General features: G+C 38.4%; 1 protein-coding gene across 15 annotated transcripts in view; it reads left to right on the top strand.

The window, feature by feature from the left end:
- The window catches only part of CEP83 (centrosomal protein 83), a 196,575-nt gene that overhangs the window by 65,097 nt on the left and 109,518 nt on the right, over positions 1-21,960 (top strand). For all 15 annotated transcript variants that reach the window (XR_002734697.2, XM_023226730.2, XM_023226650.2 and 12 more), the window contains 2 exons: positions 16,622-16,873; positions 19,593-19,724. Coding sequence is in view for 14 of the 15 variants with exons in the window: in XM_023226730.2 (XP_023082498.1) it covers positions 16,622-16,873; positions 19,593-19,724 (384 nt within the window). In the remaining variant the exon portion in view is untranslated. The remainder of the gene's footprint in view (positions 1-16,621; positions 16,874-19,592; positions 19,725-21,960) is intronic.

The raw sequence follows: 21,960 nt of genomic DNA, 5'->3' as shown, positions 1-21,960 counted from the left end.
GTATTTCTTGTGTCACGGTTTTCATCTCTGTCATTTCGTTTATGACCTTCTCTGCGTTAATTAGTCTAGCTGTCAATTCTTCCACTCTTTTTTCAAGATTTTTAGTTTCTTTGCGCTGGGTACGTAATTCCTCCTTTAGCTCTGAGAAGTTTGATGGATTGAAGCCTTCTTCTCTCATCTTGTCAAAGTCATTCTCTGACCAGCTTTGATCCGTTGCTGGCGATGTGCTGCGCTCCTTTGCAGGTGGAGATGCGCTCTTATTTTTTGAATTTCCAGCTTTTCTGCCATGCTTTTTCCCCATCTTTGTGGTTTTATCTGTCTCTGGTCTTTGATGATGGTGACATACTGATGGGATTTTGGTATAGGTGTCCTTCCTGTTTGATAGTTTTCCTTCTGACAGTCAGGACCCTCAGCTCTAGGTTTGTTGGAGATTGCTTGAGGTCCACTCCAGACACTGTTTGCCTGGGTATCAGCAGCAGAGGTTGCAGAAGATAGAATATTGCTGAACAGCGAGTGTACCTGTCTGATTCTTACTTTGGAAGCTTCCTCTCAGGGGTATACTGCACCCTGTGAGGTATGGGGTGTCAGACTGCCCCTAGTGGGGGATGTCTCCCAGTTAGGTACTCAGGGGTCAGGGACCCACTTGAGCAGGCAGTCTGTCCGTTCTCAGATCTCAACCTCCGTGTTGGGAGATCCACTGCTCTCTTCAAAGCTGTCAGACAGAGTCGTTTGTGTCTGCAGAGGTTCTGCTGCTTTTTTGTTGTTGTTGTTTAGCTGTGCCCTGTCCCCAGATGTGGAGTCTACAGAGACAGGCAGGTTTCCTTGAGCTGCTGTGAGCTCCATCCAGTTCGAGCTTCCCAGTGGTTTTGTTTACCTATTTAAGCCTCAGCAATGGCGGGTGCCCCTCCCCCAGCCTCGCTGCTGCCTTGCGGTTAGATCGCAGACTGCTGTGTTAGCAATGAGGGACGCTCCATGGGCGTTGGACCCTTCTGGCCAGGTGTGGGATATATTCTCCTGGTGTGCCCGTTTGCTTAAAGCGCAGTATTGAGGTGGGAGTTACCCGATTTTCCAGGTGTTGTGTGTCTCAGTTCCCCTGGCTACGAAAAGGGATTCCCTTCCCCCTTGCGCTTCCCAGGTGAGGCGATGCCTCGCCCTGGTTCAGCTCTCGCTGGTCAGGCTGCACCGATTGTCTGGCACTCAATAGAGATGACCCCAGTACCTCAGTTGAAAATGCAGAAATCACCGGTCTTCTGTGTCACTCGCGCTGGGAGTTGGAGACTGGAGCTGTTCCTGTTCGGCCATCTTGCTCCGCCCCGATAAACATCTTAAACAGCAGAAATCAGGGTTTGAGAGCAGAGAACTGGTCTGACCCCAAATTTGCCAGCGTGGGGTTTTCCTATCCTAGTAAGCATGAGGGTATTGCAGGAGACCGGGGCGTATTTTGTCCTTATCTCAACCGCCTAAGACAGACACTCCCAGATTGGCCGTTTATAGACCTCCCGCCAGGAATACATTCCTTCCCCAGGGTATTAATTATTAATATTCCTTGCTAGGAACAGAATTTAGTGATATCTTCCCTACTTGCATGTCTGTTTATAGGCTCTCTGCAAGCAGAAAAATATGGCTCTATTTTTCCTGACCCTGCAGGCAATCAGACCTTATGGTTGTCTTCCCTTGTTCCCTGAAAATCGCTGTTATTCTGTTCTTTTTCAAGGTGCACTGATTTCATATTTTTCAAACACACGTTTTACAATCAATTTGTACAGTTAACACAATTATAGTGGTCCTTAGGTGACGTACATCCTCAGCTTACGAAGATAACAGGATTAAGAGATTAAAGTGAGACGGGCATAAGAAATTATAAAAGTATTAATTTGGGAACCGATAAATGTCCATATTAAAATTTTAATAATTTATGTTCCTCTGCCACGGCTCCATCTGGTTCCTCCATTCGGGGTCCCTGACTTCCTGCAATATGAATTGTTCAAAGTCTCAGAGAAAGTCAGCAGCCAGATATACCAACTCCCAGCCCACAACATGTTTTATTTGTTATTGTTTTCATTTAATGTCATTATATTGGCATATGCCATAACATTTACAAAATGCCCATTCTCTCCAGCTTCAGCTGAAGAGGGAGTGGGGAGGCCATACATAGACTAAGTCCATGTTCAGTGTTGCACTCCTACACTTTGCACAAAGAAGAATTTGTAGTCTCCCACACAGATCCTCAAACCCACAAACCAGTCCACCACTCACATTCCATATGCCCTAAACCTGGGTCTTGACAATGTGTAGTCAACACAAATCCTAGACCTTACCCACTGGAAGGTAACCGGCAGTTTGAAGTTATCACTCTGATTATGGGCCATCCCGCAACTGCAAATTTTGTTAAGTAGCCAGTTGATCGACACTACATGTGGTATAAAGAGTTTTGAATCCAAGGAATTACATGTAAAAATTATCTTGTGGAAAATAGGAATGATAAAGATTGCTAGCCTAAAATGAAGATTTAGTATATTGAAGAGAAAACACTAAGGTTTCATATAGTGGTGCTTTATTTTATACTTTCCTTTTAAAATCTAATGATGATATTTATCTGATAAGGATTATTTGTATTCTCTAGTTTCTTAGTTTTGTTATTTTTCAAATAGTGAAACCTGCATTTGAAATCTGATGACTAATCTATTTTTCACTTATGAAGGACTGATATTCATTAAAATTTTTAAGGGGTTGGTATAATCATTAATTTATCATTATTATTAGTTTTGAGATGGAGTCTTGCTGTGTCATCCAGGCTGGGGTGCAGTGATGCAGTCTCGGCTTACTACAGCCTCTGCCTCCTAGGTTCAAGTGATTCTCGTGCCTCGGTTTCCCAAGTAACTGGAATTACAGGCAGGTACCACCAGGCCTCGCTAATTTTTATATTTTTAGTAGAGATGGGGTTTCACCATGTTGGCCAGGCTGGTCTCGAACTCCTGACCTTAAGTGATCCTCCCACCTCAGCCTCTCAAAGTTCAGGGATTACAGGCATGAGCCACCACACCTGGCCATCATTAATTTTCATATGTGATGTTTCATGATAGTCTTAAGAATCTGAAGATAAACTGCTAGCTAAGAAGGTGGAAAAGTAAGACTGATGTTTCTTTCATTTTACTTCCCAATTGATTATGTAGGAGCAGTATTACTGAGTGGATAACTGTGGATTTACTTTTGTTCAATCACCTTCATACTTGATTTTCTATATACAAAAACAGTAAAAACCTGGTGAGATGACTGTGGATCATGAAACAGCAAGTACAGTTTCAAATATACTTTATAGAAACAACAAATTTAGTTTGAAAACTTCAAAGTAGAGCTGACTCTTGTCATCTTCCATTTTTACAATTTAGTGTAAAAGGAATTCATGGAATAAAAATATTTGGATTTTCTTGTGTTAATTAGGACTTATACAATACTTGCACATTTTTACTTATACAGATGAAAGTTATGGTATTCTTTAGTGTGTTGGTTCTCAGGGGAATACTTTAGGAAGATTTAGGAATACACATGTCCCTGATGATATTATAAACTAAAAAGAATATATGAAATAATATATGAAAGAACATATCTCATCTTACGAATAAATACAGCGTCGGCCAGGTGTGATGTCTCACATTTGTAATCCCAGCACTTTGGGAGCCTGAGGTGATAGGATCACTTGAGGCCAGGAGTTCAAGACCAGCCTAGGCAACATAGCAAGACCCTGTGTCTACAAAAGAAATATATATATATTTTTTAATGAGCTGGGCATGGTAGTGTGCAGCTATAGACCTAGCTACTCAGGAGGCTGAGGTGAGAGGAATGTTTGATTTCAGGAGTTCCAGGCTGCAGTGAGCTATGATTGTGCCACGCACTGCAACCTGGGCGGCAGAGACCCCCATCTCAAAAAAAAAAAGAAAGAAAAAATAATGTCGACCGGGTGCTGTGGCTCACATTGAGAGGCTGAGGTGGGCGGATCACGGGGTCAGGAGATCGAGACCATCCTGGCTAACACGGTGAAACCCTGGCTCTACTAAAAATCCAAAAATTAGCCTGGTGTCGTGGCACACGCCTATAGTTCCAGCTACTCAGGAGGCTGAGGCAGGAGAATCGCTTGAACCCACGAGGAGGAGGTTGCAGTGAGCCAAGATTGTGCCATTGCACTCCAGCCTGAGTGACAGAATGAGACTCTGTCTCAAAACAACAACAACTACAACAACAACAAAAAAGTCATGCTTTTTCATATGACTGTAAGAACGTATTAAGTCTGGGACTTCATACAGGTGAAATGCTGAAGTTACATATGTAGTCATTATTCAAAAGTGGGACTATTTTGTTTTTATTAGGACTCTTATATTTTCTGGAAATAGTAATGACAATACAGAGTTGTAGGCACAGGTGATTATAATGGTAGACTGAGTGAAATAGTCAATGGTAATTCAGTGGAGACAAAATATTAAGATCTCAGGAGAGAGGGAAGAGGAGCACTACATCCTGTGAAAAACCATCAAAGCGACAGTACATAATGACAGGCCACTGAGTTTCTTCCATCATGCTTCGCAAATTGGCTGTGCTGTTCCTTGACGTTATGGGTCAGGTGCAGAGCCAAAGTTCCTATGGCAAAAAGGAGACCTCCCTTGATTTCCTAGAAATGCTGGCGTTCTTTTTTTTTTTTTTCTTTTCTTTTCTTGAGATGGAGTCTCGCTCTGTCCTCCAGTCTGGAGTGCAGCGGTGCAATCTCGGCTCACTGCAAGCTCTGCCTTCCAGGTTGATGCCATTCTCCTGCCTCAGCCTCCCGAGTAGCTGGGACTACAGGCGCCCACCACGCCCGGTTAATTTTTTTGTATTTTTAGTAGTGACGGGGTTTCACCATGTTAGCCAAGATGGTCTCGATCTCCTGACCTCATGATCTGCCCACCCTGGCCTCCGAGAGTGTTGGGATTACAGCTGTGAGCCACCGTGCCCAGCCGAAATATGAACTTTAAGTATATAAGTAATTTAAGTGATATTTTATTCGTATAAGGAATGACAAAACGTTTTTGCATAAAACATGCCATCATTAATTTAGGAAAAATAAATTATAGTACATAAAAGGAAAAAGAGGAAACTCAGTATAGTAGTAATTATTGTTTTCTTTTTTTTTAATTTGTTACTTTTTCATATGTCTGATTTTTTTTTTAATTATACTTTAAGTTCTGGGGTACATGTACATAATGTGCAGGTTTGATACATAGGTAAGGAAGTGATCCAGTTTCAGCTTTCTCCCTATGGCTAGCCCATTTTCCCAGCACCATTTATTAAATAGGGAATCCTTTCCCCATTTCTTGTTTTTGTCAGGTTTGTCAAAGATCAGATGGTTGTACATGTGTGGTGTTATTTCTGAGGGCTCTGTTCTGTTCCATTGGTCTATATCTCTGTTTTGGTACCAGTACCAAAAGCTGTTTTGGTTGCTGTAGCCTTGTAATATAGTTTGAAGTCAGGTGGCATGATGCCTCCAGCTTTGTTCTTTTTGCTTAGGATTGTCTTGGCAGTGTGAGCTCTTTTTTGGTTCCATATGAACTTTAAAGCAGTTTTTTCCAATTCTGTGAAAAAAGTCATTGGTAGCTTGATGGGATGGCATTGAATCTAAATTACTTTGGCCAGTATGGCCATTTTCACAATACTGATTCTTCCTATCCGTGAGCTTGGAATGCTTTTCCATTTGTTTGTGTCCTCTTTTATTTCATTGAGGAGTGGTTTGTAGTTGTCCTTGAAGAAGTCCTTCACATCCTTTGTAAGTTGGATTCCAACGTATTTTATTCTCTTTGTAGCAATTGTGAATAGAAGTTCACTCATGATTTGGCTCTCTGTTAATGGTGTGTAGGAATGCTTGTGAGTTTTGCACATTGATTTTGTATAACTGCTGAAGTTGCTCATCAGCTTAACGAGATTTGGGGCTGAGATGATGGAGTTTTCTAAATATACAATCCTGTTATCTGCAAACAGGGACAATTTGACTTCCTCATTTCCTAATTGAATACCCTTTATTTCTTTATGTTGCCTGATTTCCCTGGTCAGAACTTTCAACACTATGTTGAGTAGGAGTGGTGAGAGAGGGCATCCTTGTCTTGTGCCAGTTTCCAAAGGGAATGCTTCCAGTTTTTGCCCATTCAGTATGATATTGGCTGTGGGTTTGCCATAAATAGCTCTTACTGTTTTGAGATATGTCCCATCAATACCTAGTTTATTGAGAGTTTTTAGCATGAAGAGCTGTTGAATTTTGTCAAAGGCCTTTTCTTCATCTATCGAGATAATCCTGTGGTGTTTGTCTTTGGTTCTGTTTATATGATGGATTACGTTTATTGATTTGCATATGTTGAACCAGCCTTGCATCCCGGGGATGAAGCCGACTTGATCATGGTGGATAAGTTTTTTGATGTGCTGCTGGATTCGGTTTGCCAGTATTTTATTGAGGATTTTTGCATTGATGTTCATCAGGGATATTGGTCTAAAATTCTCTTTTTTGTTGTGTCTCTGCTAGGCTTTGGTATCAGGATGATGCTAGCCTCATAAAATGAGTTAGGGAGGATTCCCTCTTTTTCTATTGAATGGAATAGTTTCAGAAGGAAAGGTACCAGTTCCTCTTTGTACCTCTGGTAGAATTCAGCTGTCGGTTCTGGTCCTGGACTTTTTTTGGTTGGTAGGCTATTAATTATTACCTCAATTTCAGAGCTTGTTATTGGTCTATTCAGAGATTCAACTTCTTCCTGATTTAGTCTTGGGAGGGTGTATGTGTCCAGGAATTTATCCATTTCTTCTAGATTTTCTAGTTTATTTGCGTAGAGCTGTTTATAGTATTCTCTGATGGTAGTTTGCGTTTCTGTGGGATTGGGGGTGATATCCCCTTTATCATTTTTTATTGTATCTATTTGATTCTTCTCTCATTTCTTATTAGTCTTGCTAGCAGTTTATCAATTTTGTTGATCTTTTCAAAAAAACCGGTTCCTGGATTCATTGATTTTTTTGAAGGGTTTTTTGTGTCTCTATCTCTTTCAGTTCTGCTCTGATCTTAGTTATTTCTTGCTTTCTGCTAGCTTTTGATGTGTTTGCTCTTGCTTCTCTAGTTCTTTTAATTATGATGTTAGGGTGTCAATTTTAGATCTTTACTGCTTTCTCTTGTGGGCATTTAGTGCTATAAATTTCCCTCTACACACTGCTTTAATGTGTCCCAGAGATTCTCGTACATTGTGTCTTTGTTCTCATTGATTTCAAAGAACATCTTTATTTCTGCCTTTATTTTGTTATGTACCCAGTAGTCATTCAGGAGCAGGTTGTTCCGTTTCCATGTAGTTGAGCAGTTTTGAGTGCGTTTCTTAATCCTGAGTTCTAGTTTGCTTGCACTATGGTCTGAGAGACAATTTGTTGTGATTTCTGTTTGTTTTTTTTTTTTTTTGCATTTGCTGAGGAGTGCTTTACTTTCAATTATGTAATCAATTTTAGAGTAAGTGCAATGTGGTGCTGAGAAGGATGTATATTCTGTTGCTTTGGGGTGGAGAGTTCTGTAGATGTCTACTAGGTCTGCTTGTTGCAGAGCTGTTCAATTCCTGGATATCCTTGTTAACCTTCTGTCTCGTTGATCTGTCTAATTTTGACAGTGGGGTGTTAAAGTCTCCCATTATTATTATGTGGGAGTGTAAGTCTCTTTGTAGGTCTCAAAGGACTTGCTTTATGAATCTGGGTGCTCCTGTATTGGGTGCATATATATTTAGGATAGTTAGCTCTTCTTTGTCTCTTTTGATCTTTGTTGTTTTAAAGTCTGTTTTATCAGGGACTAGGGTTGCACCCCTGCTTTTTTTTTTTTTTTTTTTTGCTTTCCATTTGCTTGGTAGATCTTCCTCCATCCCTTTATTTTGAGCCTATGTGCATCTTTGCACATGAGATGGGTCTCCTGAATACAGCACACTGATGGGTCTTGACCCTTTATCCAATTTGCCAGTCTGTGTCTTTTAATTGGTGCTTTTAGCCCATTTACATTTAAGGTTAATATTGTTATGTGTGAATTTGATCCCGTCATTATGATGTTCGCTGGTTGTTTTGCCAGTTAATTGATGCAGTTTCTTCATAGCATCGATGATCTTTACAATTTGGCATGTTTTTGTAGTGGCTGGTTCCGGTTGTTTCTTTCCATGTTTAGTGCTTCCTTCAGGAGCTCTTGTAACGCAGGCCTGGTGGTGACAGAAATCTCAGCATTTGCTTGTCTGTAAAGGATTTTATTTCTCCTTCACTTATGAAGCTTAGTTTGGCTAGATATGAAATTCTGGATTGAAAATTCTTTTCTGTAAGAATATTGAATATTGGCCCTCACTCTCTTCTGGCTTGTAGTGCTTCTGCTGAGAGATCTGCTGTTAATCTGATGAGCTTCCCTTTGTAGGTAACTTGACCTTTCTCTCTGGCTGTCATTAACACTTTTTCCTTCATTTCAACCTTGGTAAATCTGACATTTATGTGTCTTGGGGTTGCTCTTCTCAAGGAGTGTCTTTGTGGTGTTCTCTGTGTTTCCTGAATTTGAATGTTGGCCTGCCTTGCTAAGTTGAGGAAGTTCTCCTGGATAATATCCTGAAGAGTGTTTTCCTGCTTGGTTCCATTCTCCCCATCACTTTCAGGTACACCAATCAGACATAGATTTGGTCTTTTCACATAGTCCCATATTTCTTGGAGGCTTTGTTTGTTTCTTTTTACTCTTTTTTCTCTAACCTTGTCTTCTCGCTTCATTTCATTAATTTGATCTTCAATCACTGATACCCTTTCTTCCACTTGATAAAATTGGCTATTGAAGCTTGTGCGTGCGTCATGAATTTCTCGTGTCATGGTTTTCAGCTCCATCAGGTCATTTAAGGTCTTCTCTTCACTGTTTATTCTAGTTAGCCATTCATCTAATCTTTTTTCAGGTTTTTATTTTCCTTGCAATGGGTTCGAACATCCTCCTTTAACTCGGAGAAGTTTGTTATTACCAACCTTCTGAAGCCTACTTCTGTCAACTCGTCAAAGTCATTCCCTGTCCAGCTTTGTTCTGTTGCTGGCAAGGAGTTGCGATCCTTTGGAGGAGAAGAGGCGCTCTGACTTTTAGAGTTTTCAGCTTTTCTGCTCTGGTTTCTCCTCATGTTTGTGGTTTTGTCTACCTTTGGTGTTTGATGTTGGTGACCTACAGATGGGGTTTTGGTGTAGATGACCTTTTTGATGATGTTACTACTATTCCTTTCTGTTTGTTAGTTTTCCTCCTAACAGTCAGGTCCCTCAGCTGCAGGTCTGTTGGAGTTTGCTGGAGTTCCACCCCAGACCCTGTTTGCCTGGGTGTCACCAGTGGAGGTTGCAGAGCAGCAAATATTGCAGAACAGCAAATATCACTGCCTGATCCTTCCTCTGGAGGGCTTCGTCCCAGAGAAGCAGCCACCTATATGAGATGTCTTTTGGCCACTACTGAGAGGTGTCTCCCAGTTAGGCTACTTGGGGGTCAGGGACCCATTTGAGGAGGCAGTCTGTCCGTTCTCAGAGCTCAAACGCCATGCTGGGAGAACTACTGCTCTCTTCAGAGCTGTCAGACAGGGACGTTTAAGTTTGCAGAAGTTATCTACTGCCTTTTGTTCAGCTATTCCCTGCCCACAGAGGTGGAGTCTAGAGCTAGTAGGCCTTGTTGAGCTATGGTGGGCTCCACCTAGTTCGAGCTTCCTGGCCGTTTTGTTTACCTGCTCAAGCCTCAGCAATGGGGGACACCCCTCCTCAAGTCAGGGTGCCGCCTCGCAGTTCAATCTCAGACTGCTGCACTAGCAGTGAGCAAGGCTCCGTGGGCATGGGACCCACCGAGCCAGGCATGGGAGAGAATCTCCTTGTCTCCCAGTTGCTAAGACCTTGGGAAAATGCAGTATTTGGGCAGACGTGTCCTGTTTTTCCAGGTGATCTGTCACGGCTTCCCTTGGCTAGGAAAAGGAAATCCCCTGACCCCTTGCACTTCCTGGGTGAGGCACCCCTCCCTGCTTTAGCTCGCCCTCTGTGGCCTGCACTCACTGTCCAGCCAGTCCCAATGAGATGAACCAGGTACCTCAGTTGGAAATGCAGAAATCACCTGTCTTCTGCGTCCATCACGCTGGGAACTGCAGACCAGAGCTGTTCCTATTTGGCCATCTTAGAACACCCCTCTCCTATTGTTTTCTTAAGTAATATAAAAAGTTAATGTAATAATTTAAAACTAAGATCTGGGAACTTGAAACTTCATGTGCAAAATATTTACCATAATGTCTGACACAATAGATACTCAATTAATGGTATTCGTATCATTCATACCTGACAGTTATTATCATGGTACCAACTAACATAATAAATATACAGATATTTTAAGTTGATTTCAGATTTGTAAATCAGACTTTACAGAAGTTGAAGAAGTGAAAGAAAGAAATAGGGGCAGGAGACACATTTACCTTTAATTTATTGAGTGAAACACTTTATATATAGTTTAAAGATTATTACATATTTATTTCATGGCATTTTCTTTCCTTCCTTCCTTCCTTCCTTCCTTCCTTCCTTCCTTCCTTCCTCCCTCCCTCCCTCCCTCCCTGCCTGCCTCCCTCCCTCCCTCCCTCCCTCCCTTCCTTCCTTCCTTCCTTCCTTTCACAAAGTCTTACTCTGTTGCCTGGGCTGGAGTGCAGTGGCACGATTTTGGCTCACTGCAACCTCTGCCTCCTGAGTTTAAGCCATTCTCCTGCCTCAGCCTCCTGAATAGCTGGGAGTATAGGTGTGCATCACCACACCCAGCTAATTTTTGTATTTGTAGTAGAGATGGGGTTTTGTCATGTTGGCTAGGCTGGTCTTGAACTCCTGACCTCAAGTGATCCACCCACCTCAGACTCCCAAAGTACTGGGATTATAGGCATGAACCACTGCACCCAGCCACATTTTTTTTTTCAATTTAGCAAAATCACTATACTGTTATAAAGAAGCTTCCTACATGTTTGTTTTCCATTAATAATAACATGTAGAATTAAAAACCAAAATGCAATTGTATTCAAAATGTAATAAGTGAAATGTATTTTCATCAGAAGCACAAATTAAAGTCAGTGTAAAAAAAAGTTTCCGAATTATTTTCTTTTCTCTTTTTTTACTACTTATAGTATTTTATTCTACTTAACTTTTCTTTTTTAAAAAAATAATTTCAAGATTTATTTTAGATTCAGCAGGTACATGTGTAGATTTTTTACATGGGTATATTGCGTGATGCTGAGGCAGAACTTTGGGGTAATAAAGATTCCGTCACCTAGATACTGGGCGTAGTACCTTATAGGAAGTTTTTGAGCTCTTTCCCCCTCATCCTCTCCCCTCTCTAGTAGTCCCCAGTTCTGTTGTTCCCATCTTTATGTCCATATGTAGTCAGTGTTTAGCTCACACTTTAAAGTGAGAACATGTGGTATTGGTATTTGGTTTTCTGTTCCTTTGTTAATTTGCTTTGGATGATAGTCTCCAGCTGTATCTGTGTTGCTGCAAAGGTCACGATTTCATTCATTTTTATGGCTGCATAGTATTCCTTGGTGTATATGTGCCATATACAAGGAAATACATTCAAAACATTATAGATAAAATGGAATCCTGAAATATGTTCATGTAACAGGCAGGAAAAACAGAGAAACTAAAAACAGAGAAGAAATAGAACAAAAGTGACTTAGTATATCAATGATAATAAATGTAAACGGTCTGAATACGTGAATTAAAATTCAGAGATTTACAGTGTAGATTTTTAAAAATGACCTAACTGTACTGACAGTCCCCAGATTACAATAGTTGAACTTGGATGATTTTTCAACTTAACGATGAGTTTATTGGGATGTAACTCCATTGTTAAGTCAGGGTGCTCCTTATGACATAGTGTGTTTATGGTTTCTACTGAATGCATGTCACTTCATACCATTGTAAAGTTTAAAAGTTGTAACTTGAACCATCATAAGTCAGGGTCCATATGCTATGTTGCCAGCATAAACTGCATTTTTCACATATATTTTTCACTTTTCATGAGTTTATTGGGATGTAATTGCCTCATAAGTCAAGGGGTACCTGTATGATGTCTGTAGGAAACTCCAAGTATAACCGTATAGGCAGTTTGTAAATAAAAGGATATAAAAAGATACATCATGGAATCATTAATTAAAAGCAGGAGTGGCAGTATTAATATCAGATAGAGCAGACTTTGGCGCAAAGGAACATAACAAAAATACCAGATTTAGGCCATGCGCAGTGGCTCACGCCTGTAATCCCAGCACTTTGGGAGGCTGAGGCAGGCAGATCACAGGGTCAGGAGATGGAGACCATGGTGAAACCCCGTCTCTACTGAAAATACAAAAAATTAGCCGGGCGCGGTGGCGGGCGCCTATAGTCCCAGCTACTGAGGAGACTGAGGCAGGAGAATGGCGTGAACCAGGGAGGTGGAGCTTGCAGTGAGCCAAGATCGTGCCACCTGCACTCCAGCCTGGGGGACAGAGCGAGACTCCGTCTCAAAAAAAAAAAAAAAAAAATACCAGATTTGTATAGAAAGAGATTATATAATGACAAAAGAGGTCAACCCAGCAAGAAGACACAGGAATACTAAATGTAAATGTATGTGCACCAGAGGTGCAAAATGTTTGAAGCAAAAATTGATAGAACTAAAAGAAGAAATAGACAAATCTATAATTATAGTTGGTGACTTCATACCCCACTCTCAACAAGTGATAGAACAATTAAAAATCAGCAAGGATAAATAAGAATGCAGTAACACCATCAACCATCAGAACCTAAATAACATTTATAAAACATGCCACCCAAGGAGAACACCCAGACGTATTCTTTTGATGTATTCACTGAATGTATATAAATGCTTACTGAACATATGCAAGATAGACCATATCCTGGGCTATAAAATAAACCTCAACAAACTTACACAACTTGAAATCATAACAAGTGAGTTTTCTGACCACAGTAGAATCAAACTACAAATTAATAACAGAAAATAACAGGGAAATCTTCAAACACTTGGAAATGAAATGACATACTTAAAAAAAATTTATGGGTCAAGGAAGAAATTTCAAAGAAAAACATTTCAGTGAGATTACATTTCAAAAAATACATTGGATGAAAATGAAAAGGCAGCATATCAAAAATTTTAGGACACAGCTAAAGCAGTGCCAAGAAAAATTTATAGCACTAAATACATGCATTAGAAATGAGAAAACAAGTCAGTAATATAAGCTCCCATCTCAAGAACCTGTAAAAAGAGTGTCAAAAAATAAATAAATAAAGCAAGCAGAAGCAGAAGAAGGGAAATAATAAACATAGCGGAAATTGAAAACAAATAATAGAGAAAATCAGTGAAACAAAGAGCTAGTTCTTTGAAAAGATAATAAAAGTGACCAACTTTTAGCAAGACTAACAAAAAAGATGGAAGATACAAATTTTACCTCTCAGGAATGAGAATATCACTCATGACCTTGCAGACATTAGAAGGGAAATGAGATAATCCTTTGAACAACTCTACTGTAATAAATTTGACAATGCAGATGAAATGGATCAATTTCTTAAAAGGCACAAACTACCACAACTCATTTAATGTGAAATCTGCAGTTTGTGTAGAGCTATTACTGTTAGGGAAATTGAACCTGTAATTTTAAAACTCCCAAAATGAATAGTTAACTAGAGAATTTTGCCAGGTGTTTAAAGAAGAATTAGTACCAATTCTACATAATGTCTTCCCCCAAAATGGAAGAGGAATGTTACCAATAGGGGAATCTTGGTTAAAGGATATACAGGATCCCTCTATATTAATCCTTATAATAATTCTTTGTGAACCTACCATTATCTGAAAAAGTTTAATTTTAAAAGGAGTAACTGGAGAAAGAAAAGACATCTTATACAGAGGAACAAAGAATGACAACAGACTTATTTTTACAAGTAGTACAAGCCAGAAGACAGTAGAGCAATATCTTTAAAATACTGGAAAAAAAAAAAAAAAAGAAACCTAGGCACTTTGATTCCAGAGCCTTTTCTCTTACCCATATCCCTATGTTGTATCGTAAAGGTAATAAAAACAAGGAAGGATGGAGTAATTAGATAACACTACCTTTCCCTCTTGTGTGCCTTGGGGAATTGACGTGCTATCATTTTTTGAAAAGAAATCAGTCACTATTCCTAGTCCTATTGTTTCTGTTTAGTTTCCTTTACTTCAATAACTTTTTAAAAAGTAATATTAGTTAGCACATTGTCTTATCTGTCAAGCAGGTTTATATTTAGAATAGAATACAGTAAATGTAGAGGTAACTGTAATACAGGCGGATTTAGATAAAGTTCATAGAAGAGAAATTTAAACAAAGCCCTTTGGAAATTTAGAGGAAAGTTTGAGAGCACAAGAAATTGAGGACATCAAGGAAGATGACATGTGAGTCTGATTGAAAATGGCGAAAAAGGGAAGAGCTGAGGCTTTATCCAAGATCTGTGCCGAATTTCTGGGACACGAGTAGTGTTATGGCAATGATTGTAATAAGCTCTGCATCAGCAGAGATTTTGTGTTGGTTTGCTTATCTGCTGGGTTGTGTCCTTACTACCTAAAACAGTGTTGGGTACTTAGTACTCAGTAAATATTTGTTGCATGAATAAATAAATGAATAGTAAAATTAGATGGCAGTTTTGGTAAGAATGATTTGATATGTCTGGTTTAGGAGTTATAAACATGGAATCTAATTCTCAGCCATCAGCTAGCTGTCATCCAGTCTCGTAGCTTCAACTATGACTTCAGCTATCACACAGATGCCTCTGAAAACGTGGAAAGAAAGCAATAATATAGGAAGTATATAGGTCAAGAACATTGTGGACTGTGTGACCCCATGTGTAAAATGAGGACTACAAGAGAAATTATTAATATTGATTTTACATGTGGAGCACTTAGCTCAGTATTTGATCCATAGTAAGTACTCAGTAAAGGGCACCATTGTCTGAAACTGAGTTACACATTGACTCCTGACCTTAGATGAGCCATCAGACCTGTAATATAGCACATTAAAACCATATTAAGTTACCTCATGTAAAAGGTAAACAGGATCTTAAAGATCAGCTAGCCCAAGTTCTTCATTTAAACTGAGGACAGAATATGGTGAATAAAAAGGTAATCTGGGACCAAACCAGGAAGTAATAGTTATTTGTAAAGTGTGGGAGGAAAAATAGGAGAGAAACACCAATTAGTTGGGCTTTGAGGGCTTAACTCTAAATACCACAGCTGCCTTCAAGGATGAATTTTATTCTCTGGAAAATAATATTTGTCTACTGGATAGCTCTACCTATATTTCTCATTGGCATTTAAATTCAGCATGTCCAGAAACAAATTGGAATCACTATGTGTTAAAATTAAAAAGGTTGTTACAGTGCATCTAATTCCGTTTCCCATTTTACAGGTGTGGAGAACAGGTCCTGCTCTGGGGTGGAGGTCTTAAACTTTTTAGATTCATTGATAGTGCTGTGATCAAACAGTTGTTCCTTGGACCACTTTTGCCTAGGTTGTGGAGCATTTCTTTAGGTTTTTTTTTTTTTTTTTTTGCCTGGGGAGCTTACAGTGAGCCTTTGATGTTCATCCTGGCTGTAAACAACCTCTGTCTTGTTTTGAGCAGCGGTTTTCAACTTTTTAAAAAACAAAAAAACCCAGCTGAATCTTTTACTTAAGTTGAATCATATGAAGAAACCCCAAAAAGAGACTAAAAATAGAAGCTTATGTTTAATGCCAGAGATTTGGTGGGGGTGGTCGTAGGGGATAGATAGTTGGGGAGATCAGGAAAGGGAAAGAATGAGTTATAGACCCTTGTTGCTTGCCACTGGTCTCCAGAGGTGAGGAGCTTCTGAAATGCCTTAGAGGTTAGGAAACAGTTTGAAACCCACTGATTTGGAGGCCCATGAAGTCCAGCAGTGATAATTGACATGAATGACAACACCACTGGTGTCTCTGCTCTGCAAGTTCCCCAGTGACTTTAACACCTGCCCTGGAGTAATGATTTTTCAATTCTTTCTTGAATCTAAGAACTAAGAACTAGGCCATCATTACAATTAGGACTTTAATAAACTCTCAGCTATCATTTAAAAACTCTCATCAATCACATTTGCTTTTATGTACACAGACAGGCAGTTTTTGTGTGAATTAAGTTGCCCTGACATAGATAATTTTATTAGTATAGACATAGCTCAAGAATTACAGTCATGTGAGGAAAAGCTTAGGAGTAGTCAGAGTTTTGGTCATAAACCCCTATATAATGTTATGATGAATTTTAAAATACTTGATATATTTTTAATAATTATTTTTATAGTATTATAATTTTAAATTTTAGTCAGCAACTGATTAAGCCCTGTGCTAGACACCACGTGGAAATAGAGGGAAAAGAGGACACAGTCCTTGAACTCACATTTGAGTCTAAGAACAGAAAGAAGGTGATACTTAAAAATTTTTCCTTTGTTCTTTGTTTCAGCACCCGAGCTTTGATTTTGTGCAATTTTTAATTTTACTGACTTGTAAAGCATGTTCATGACTGAAAGTTTAATTAACCTTGTATGCTTTCTTTAAAATTATTATTAGATTGCAAGACTGGAGGAAGATAAAGAAGAACTACGTAACCAGCTGCTTAATGTTGATCTCACAAGAGACAGCAAACAAGTGGAACAACTTAATGGAGAAAAAGTCTATTTGTGTCAAAAATTAAAAGGTTTAGAGGCTGAAGTAGCAGAATTAAGGGCTGAAAAGGAGAATTCTGACGCTCAGGTGGAAAATGCCCAAAGAATACAGGTGCGGCAGTTGGCTGAGATGCAGGCTACAGTCAGATCCCTGGAGGTAAGATTCTGATTACTTCCCAGTAGAGTATGGCATACTTTTTAAAAGTGCAATTGATGAACTTTTGATTTTCAGAGCATAAATGTATGCTCTCCAAGCTAATGCTGACACATTTGTGTAATCCCAAGAGTATTTATTCTTTTAGTAAAGAAGAATGCTATTGATTCATAAGCAATACGTATGCTACCACATTTATAAGGGGATATTTATTCTGTGGGAGTTAAGTCACCTATCTGAAACGTCTTAACTCTTAAAATGCCACATAATAGAATATGCAAAATAAAAATATATGTATTTGAGTTTCTGAAAGTAAAGTCATCTCAAACCAGAAAGAATAATTTCTTTCAAGATAGTACATTCCTTACACTGGGATTTGAGATCTTAAAGTCACAAATCCTGCTTGAACAGAAATACTATACTGATATATCTTATGACAGCTTCTTCCCAGACTAGTAAAATCCAACTGTAAAGGTATACGTGCCTTTGCAGAATTATTTCCCTGGGTTCATTAGAGAAAGATAAGTGTTGGCAGACCTGACTGCTACTCCTAGGGGTATTGCCTTATGAAAATTTTTGGTTTCCATTTTATTCAGATACACTTATTCTTCTTAGTTCTTAGTGCCTAACTTGTAGCAAACATACCTGTTTAATTGTTTTTATTTATTTTTTAGAGTTCAAAGTGTTTCTTTTTCCTTTGGAATAGTTATAAAATGATTTGGGTGGGGGGAGGGACATTAGCGGGCATTTAATTTGTAGTTAAAATCAATATCCAAATCCAAGATGGTGATTTTTTTCCCCCCAGCCAGTGATACAGGAATACATTGGTATGTTTTGAAGAGTAGAAGTTACTTTTTTATTTTGTTACATGACGCTAGATCAATATTTACTAGTTTTCTGAATTAAAAGTTGTCAGTATCATTGTACCTTAAACATGAAGCAGTTCATTGTGAGACTGTTTATGTTGCCATCCTTCCATCCTTATGTATTTTACACAGTGACAGAATAAGACGATTGCAGTTGAATATAGTGTACAGTTCTGATGTGAAACTGTCCATTGAGGTCCTTTAGAGTGATTATTTTCAGGGCAAGTTGAATGATGACAAAAGATTTGTGACATTTTCATAAGAGCCTATATTTTTATCATTTGTCAGATGAAATGAAAATAAGCATATGACAGCAAGCATTTCTTTCTTCTTTAACTTTCTTGGCTATCATTGTGCCCAGGGAGTATTATTTCATATATGAAGAAAATAGGTTTTTTCCCTAATTATTTGTCGAATATAGTCCTTAATATATTTAAGATAGATGTTCCCCAACTTAAGGTGGTTTGACTTATGATTTTTTGACTATACAGTGGTGTGAAAGCCATATATGTATTTATGTACTTTGAATTGTGATCTTTTCCTGGGTTACTGATATGTGGTATGATACTCTCAATGCTGTGTAGCTGCACTGAGCCACAGTTCCCAGTCAGTCACATGATCATGAGGGTAAATAACCTCTTTACTGAGTACTGTGTTGCCAGATGATTTTTTCCAACTATAGGCTAATTCATGTGTTTTGAGGATGCTTAAGGTAGGCTAGTCTAAGTTATGGACTTAGATATTTTCAATTTGTGATAGGTTTATTAGGATGTAACCCCATCATAAGTTGAAGAGCATCTGTATGTACGAAATGAGATGTTATGAAACTGAAGCATATCTTTTAAATGCCAAAACGTTTTCATTTTGATTATGTTGAGGTCGGGTATGGTGGCTTATGCCTGTAATCCCAGCACTTTGGGAGGCTGAGGTAAATGGGTCACCTGAGCTCAGGAGTTTGAAATGAGCCTGAACAATACGGGTAAAACCCTGTCTCTACAAAAAATACAAAAATTAGCCAGGTGCCATGGTGTGCACCTGAAGTCCCAGCTACTTGGGAGGCTGAGGCAGGAGAATTGTTTGTGCTCGGGAGGCTGAGGTTGCAATGAGCCAAGATCATGCCATTGCACTCCAGCCTGGGAGATAGAGCAAGACCTTGTCTGAACAAAAATACGTGTGTGTGTGTGTGTGTGTGTGTGTAATGTTGAGTAGACATGTTTTTTAAAAAAGGTTTTAGTTCCCCTCCCCTCATGAAAGAGTACTATCAATATTACCAACCAGAAACTTTTTTGACAACCTACAGACTTCATTAACAATCTTAATTGTGTCATGAGGTCAGGAATCTCTTTGCTTGTACTTAAGAAGTCTGCAGATTAGCTGAGGATTTTGAAATAATATCTTTCGCTGTTTCTTTTTTGAAAATCATTGATTTTAGATTTTCAATTTGTACTTGTTACTATCAATGAGCCCTGTCTTCTACTTTCTAATATGCTTTTTTCTATCTGTTATAGACTGGAAACTTCCAAAAATGTTTGAAATAAGTCAGTGTTAAGAATAAATAGACATCAAATGAATGCCTTAGGTACTTTCTCTCCTGCGAGAAGTATATAAACTTTATTTTGTTGGTGGTCATTCATATGTTGTTTGTCTACATACCTTTATTGCATATTTCCTGAAGCACTATCTTTCATTTGAATTCTACCAATTAGTTTGAGAAAATGTTTGTTACATTGGTATATGTTAATGTTGAGGTTTTGAATAATTTTTGCATAATTATAAAAGTATTTTAAATAGTGCTTATTTGATTTTGAAATACTTGAAAAATAAATGAATTTTAAAATATTTTGTTTGAATGAAAGGCTGAAAAACAATCAGCTAATTTACGGGCAGAACGCTTGGAAAAAGAGCTACAATCAAGCAGTGAACAAAATACGTTTTTAATTAATAAATTGCATAAAGCTGAACGAGAAATAAATACATTGTCCAGTAACGTAAGTTGTTTTATCTTTCTGTTTCATTCTTTAGAATGTTTGTTACTATATAATGATAAATTTTATTTTTAATAATTTATTTCTTTATACTGAAATGTTTTATTATATCATTCTACCTTCCAAGAAATAAATACATTGATCAGTAGAGTATGTTATCTTATGCCTCTACTTCATTCCGTAGAATACTTGATACTGTACAGTGACAAATTTTGCATTCTCTGTATTGAAATATTTTTAATCCTGTCAGTCTGCCTTCCAAATACATGCCGAATCTGATCAATTCTTACCACATCCACTGTGACCTTTCTAGTCCAAGCCATGAATTTTTTAGGCTCAATTTCTGTGCTAGGTTGCTTACTGGTCTTTCTGCTTTCTACCCTCAGAGCTCTGTGTGATCTGGATTCTTTTCACAGCCATGACCATGTATTTTTCCTCCTGTTCACTTTGCTCCCTTTGGCCTTCTCACTCTTTGAGCAAACTCACGTCTTGCTCAGAGTTTCTGCACTTGTCTGACCTTGACTCAGCCTTCTCTCATATCCACATAACTTGCTTCCTCACCCCCTAGATGTTGCCTAACCAGAGAGGCTTTCCTTGTCTTCACATTGTAAAATAGCATCTTCCTTCTTTCTCTGTCTTTCTATCTTCCTTACCTGCTTCATTGCTCTTAATACTATCTGATATAGTTATTTGGTTTTTATGTTTTGGTCTCTCCTTTTCTTTCCCACCACCTTCCCCTCAACCCAATATAAGCTCCAAGAGAGCAGGGACATTGTTTTCATCACTGCTACTTTTCCAGCTTCTAGAACAGTACTGGCACATAGTAGGTACTCAATAAATGTTTCCTCAATGAATAAATTAGTAGTAGCAGCATGATCTACATTTATATTCTCCTTAACAGACTGGATTCAAATTCTGATTTTTCCATTACTAAAAAAAGCTGTGTGACCTTGGGCAGTTCACCGTCTCTCTGAAACTTAAGTGCCTTTGTCTATGAAATGGGACTAATACCTACCTTATAGAGTTGTGGCAAAAATTAAATGTAGCTGATGATGAAAATGATAATAGCAGTGATTATACACTGGTGATATCCTTAAATAAGAAAATATTGTAACATAAATAATACAGAATTTTTAGTCCATTGACTAGTCTGTATCTCATTGTCTCAATAACTGTGTAACCTTAGGCAAGTTACCTAATATCATTAGGATTCAATTTCCTTATATCTGTAAGAACTCTTCCAGTCTACTAAGACTGTGTAAGAACTACTAGGAAATAATTTGATTGCCTCCTGATTAACTATAAGTAGATTATATATTCAACAGATACACATTGAACGCTTGTAACTATAGAGTATACAAAAAAATAGATATAAAACACAAGTAAATTCAGGATATAGGGAGTTTCCATGCTTTTCTTCCAATTCCAGTATAAATTATTTTCAGTTTTGTAAAATAATATTGAATACCTAGTATTTGCAGCACGTCGTTCTTGACCTGAGTAGCCAGACTACACTGCTGGCATAATTGGAACCACACATGTCGCAACAGGACATGGGATATGCTGGCTTGTGCTGTGGCTTCTCTCTTCGGGGGTCACCAAGTATAATACTTTTCATGCAGTACATTTTACCTGAGCTCCCTGGCTCACCTTTGTGTTGACCCTGATTTTCCTTCTTTTTTTCCGTATATATACTCTTCCCTATTATAGCTCTTTCCTTTTAGAGTTAGAACATAGGTGATTTCTCCTACTCTGCTGGAGAAAAAACAGCAATCTAGTATAGTATTTATTTCTTTGTGCTTGTTTATTAATACACATTGCTAAGAGTTGCCTGTCTTTTTAAAGGCACACTTGCATTATTTTGCATATAAATGGAGTATTAAATACCATCCTTTAACTTAAACAAACCAAGTTTCATTTGAAGTCTTGCATGTAAAGATTCCATTGGAAGGGTAAATTTTAAAATAATACTTCAAACATGACTGCCACAGTTTTCTTTGCAACTTGAAGTTTTCATCAACATTTTGCAATTCTAGCAAATGGTAGTTTGCAGTGCAAAGGAACACCTGGGGTGTGTTGTCTAAGTTATTCAAATTCATAAATGTTTGTCAGATTTTAGAACAAAGTTATGTCAGTGTGAGTATCAGTGTCTTGGATTAAAAGGATTAAAAGGTGTTACCAAAGATGGCCTGAAAATGATGATTAAAAAGTGTTACCAAAGATGGCCTGAAAATGATGA

This window comes from Piliocolobus tephrosceles, chromosome 10, assembly GCF_002776525.5.
Source record: "Piliocolobus tephrosceles isolate RC106 chromosome 10, ASM277652v3, whole genome shotgun sequence".
Taxonomy (NCBI): domain Eukaryota; kingdom Metazoa; phylum Chordata; class Mammalia; order Primates; family Cercopithecidae; genus Piliocolobus; species Piliocolobus tephrosceles.
The sequence above is the reverse complement of the archived record's forward strand: the minus strand, read 5'-3'. Positions and strand labels throughout refer to the sequence as shown.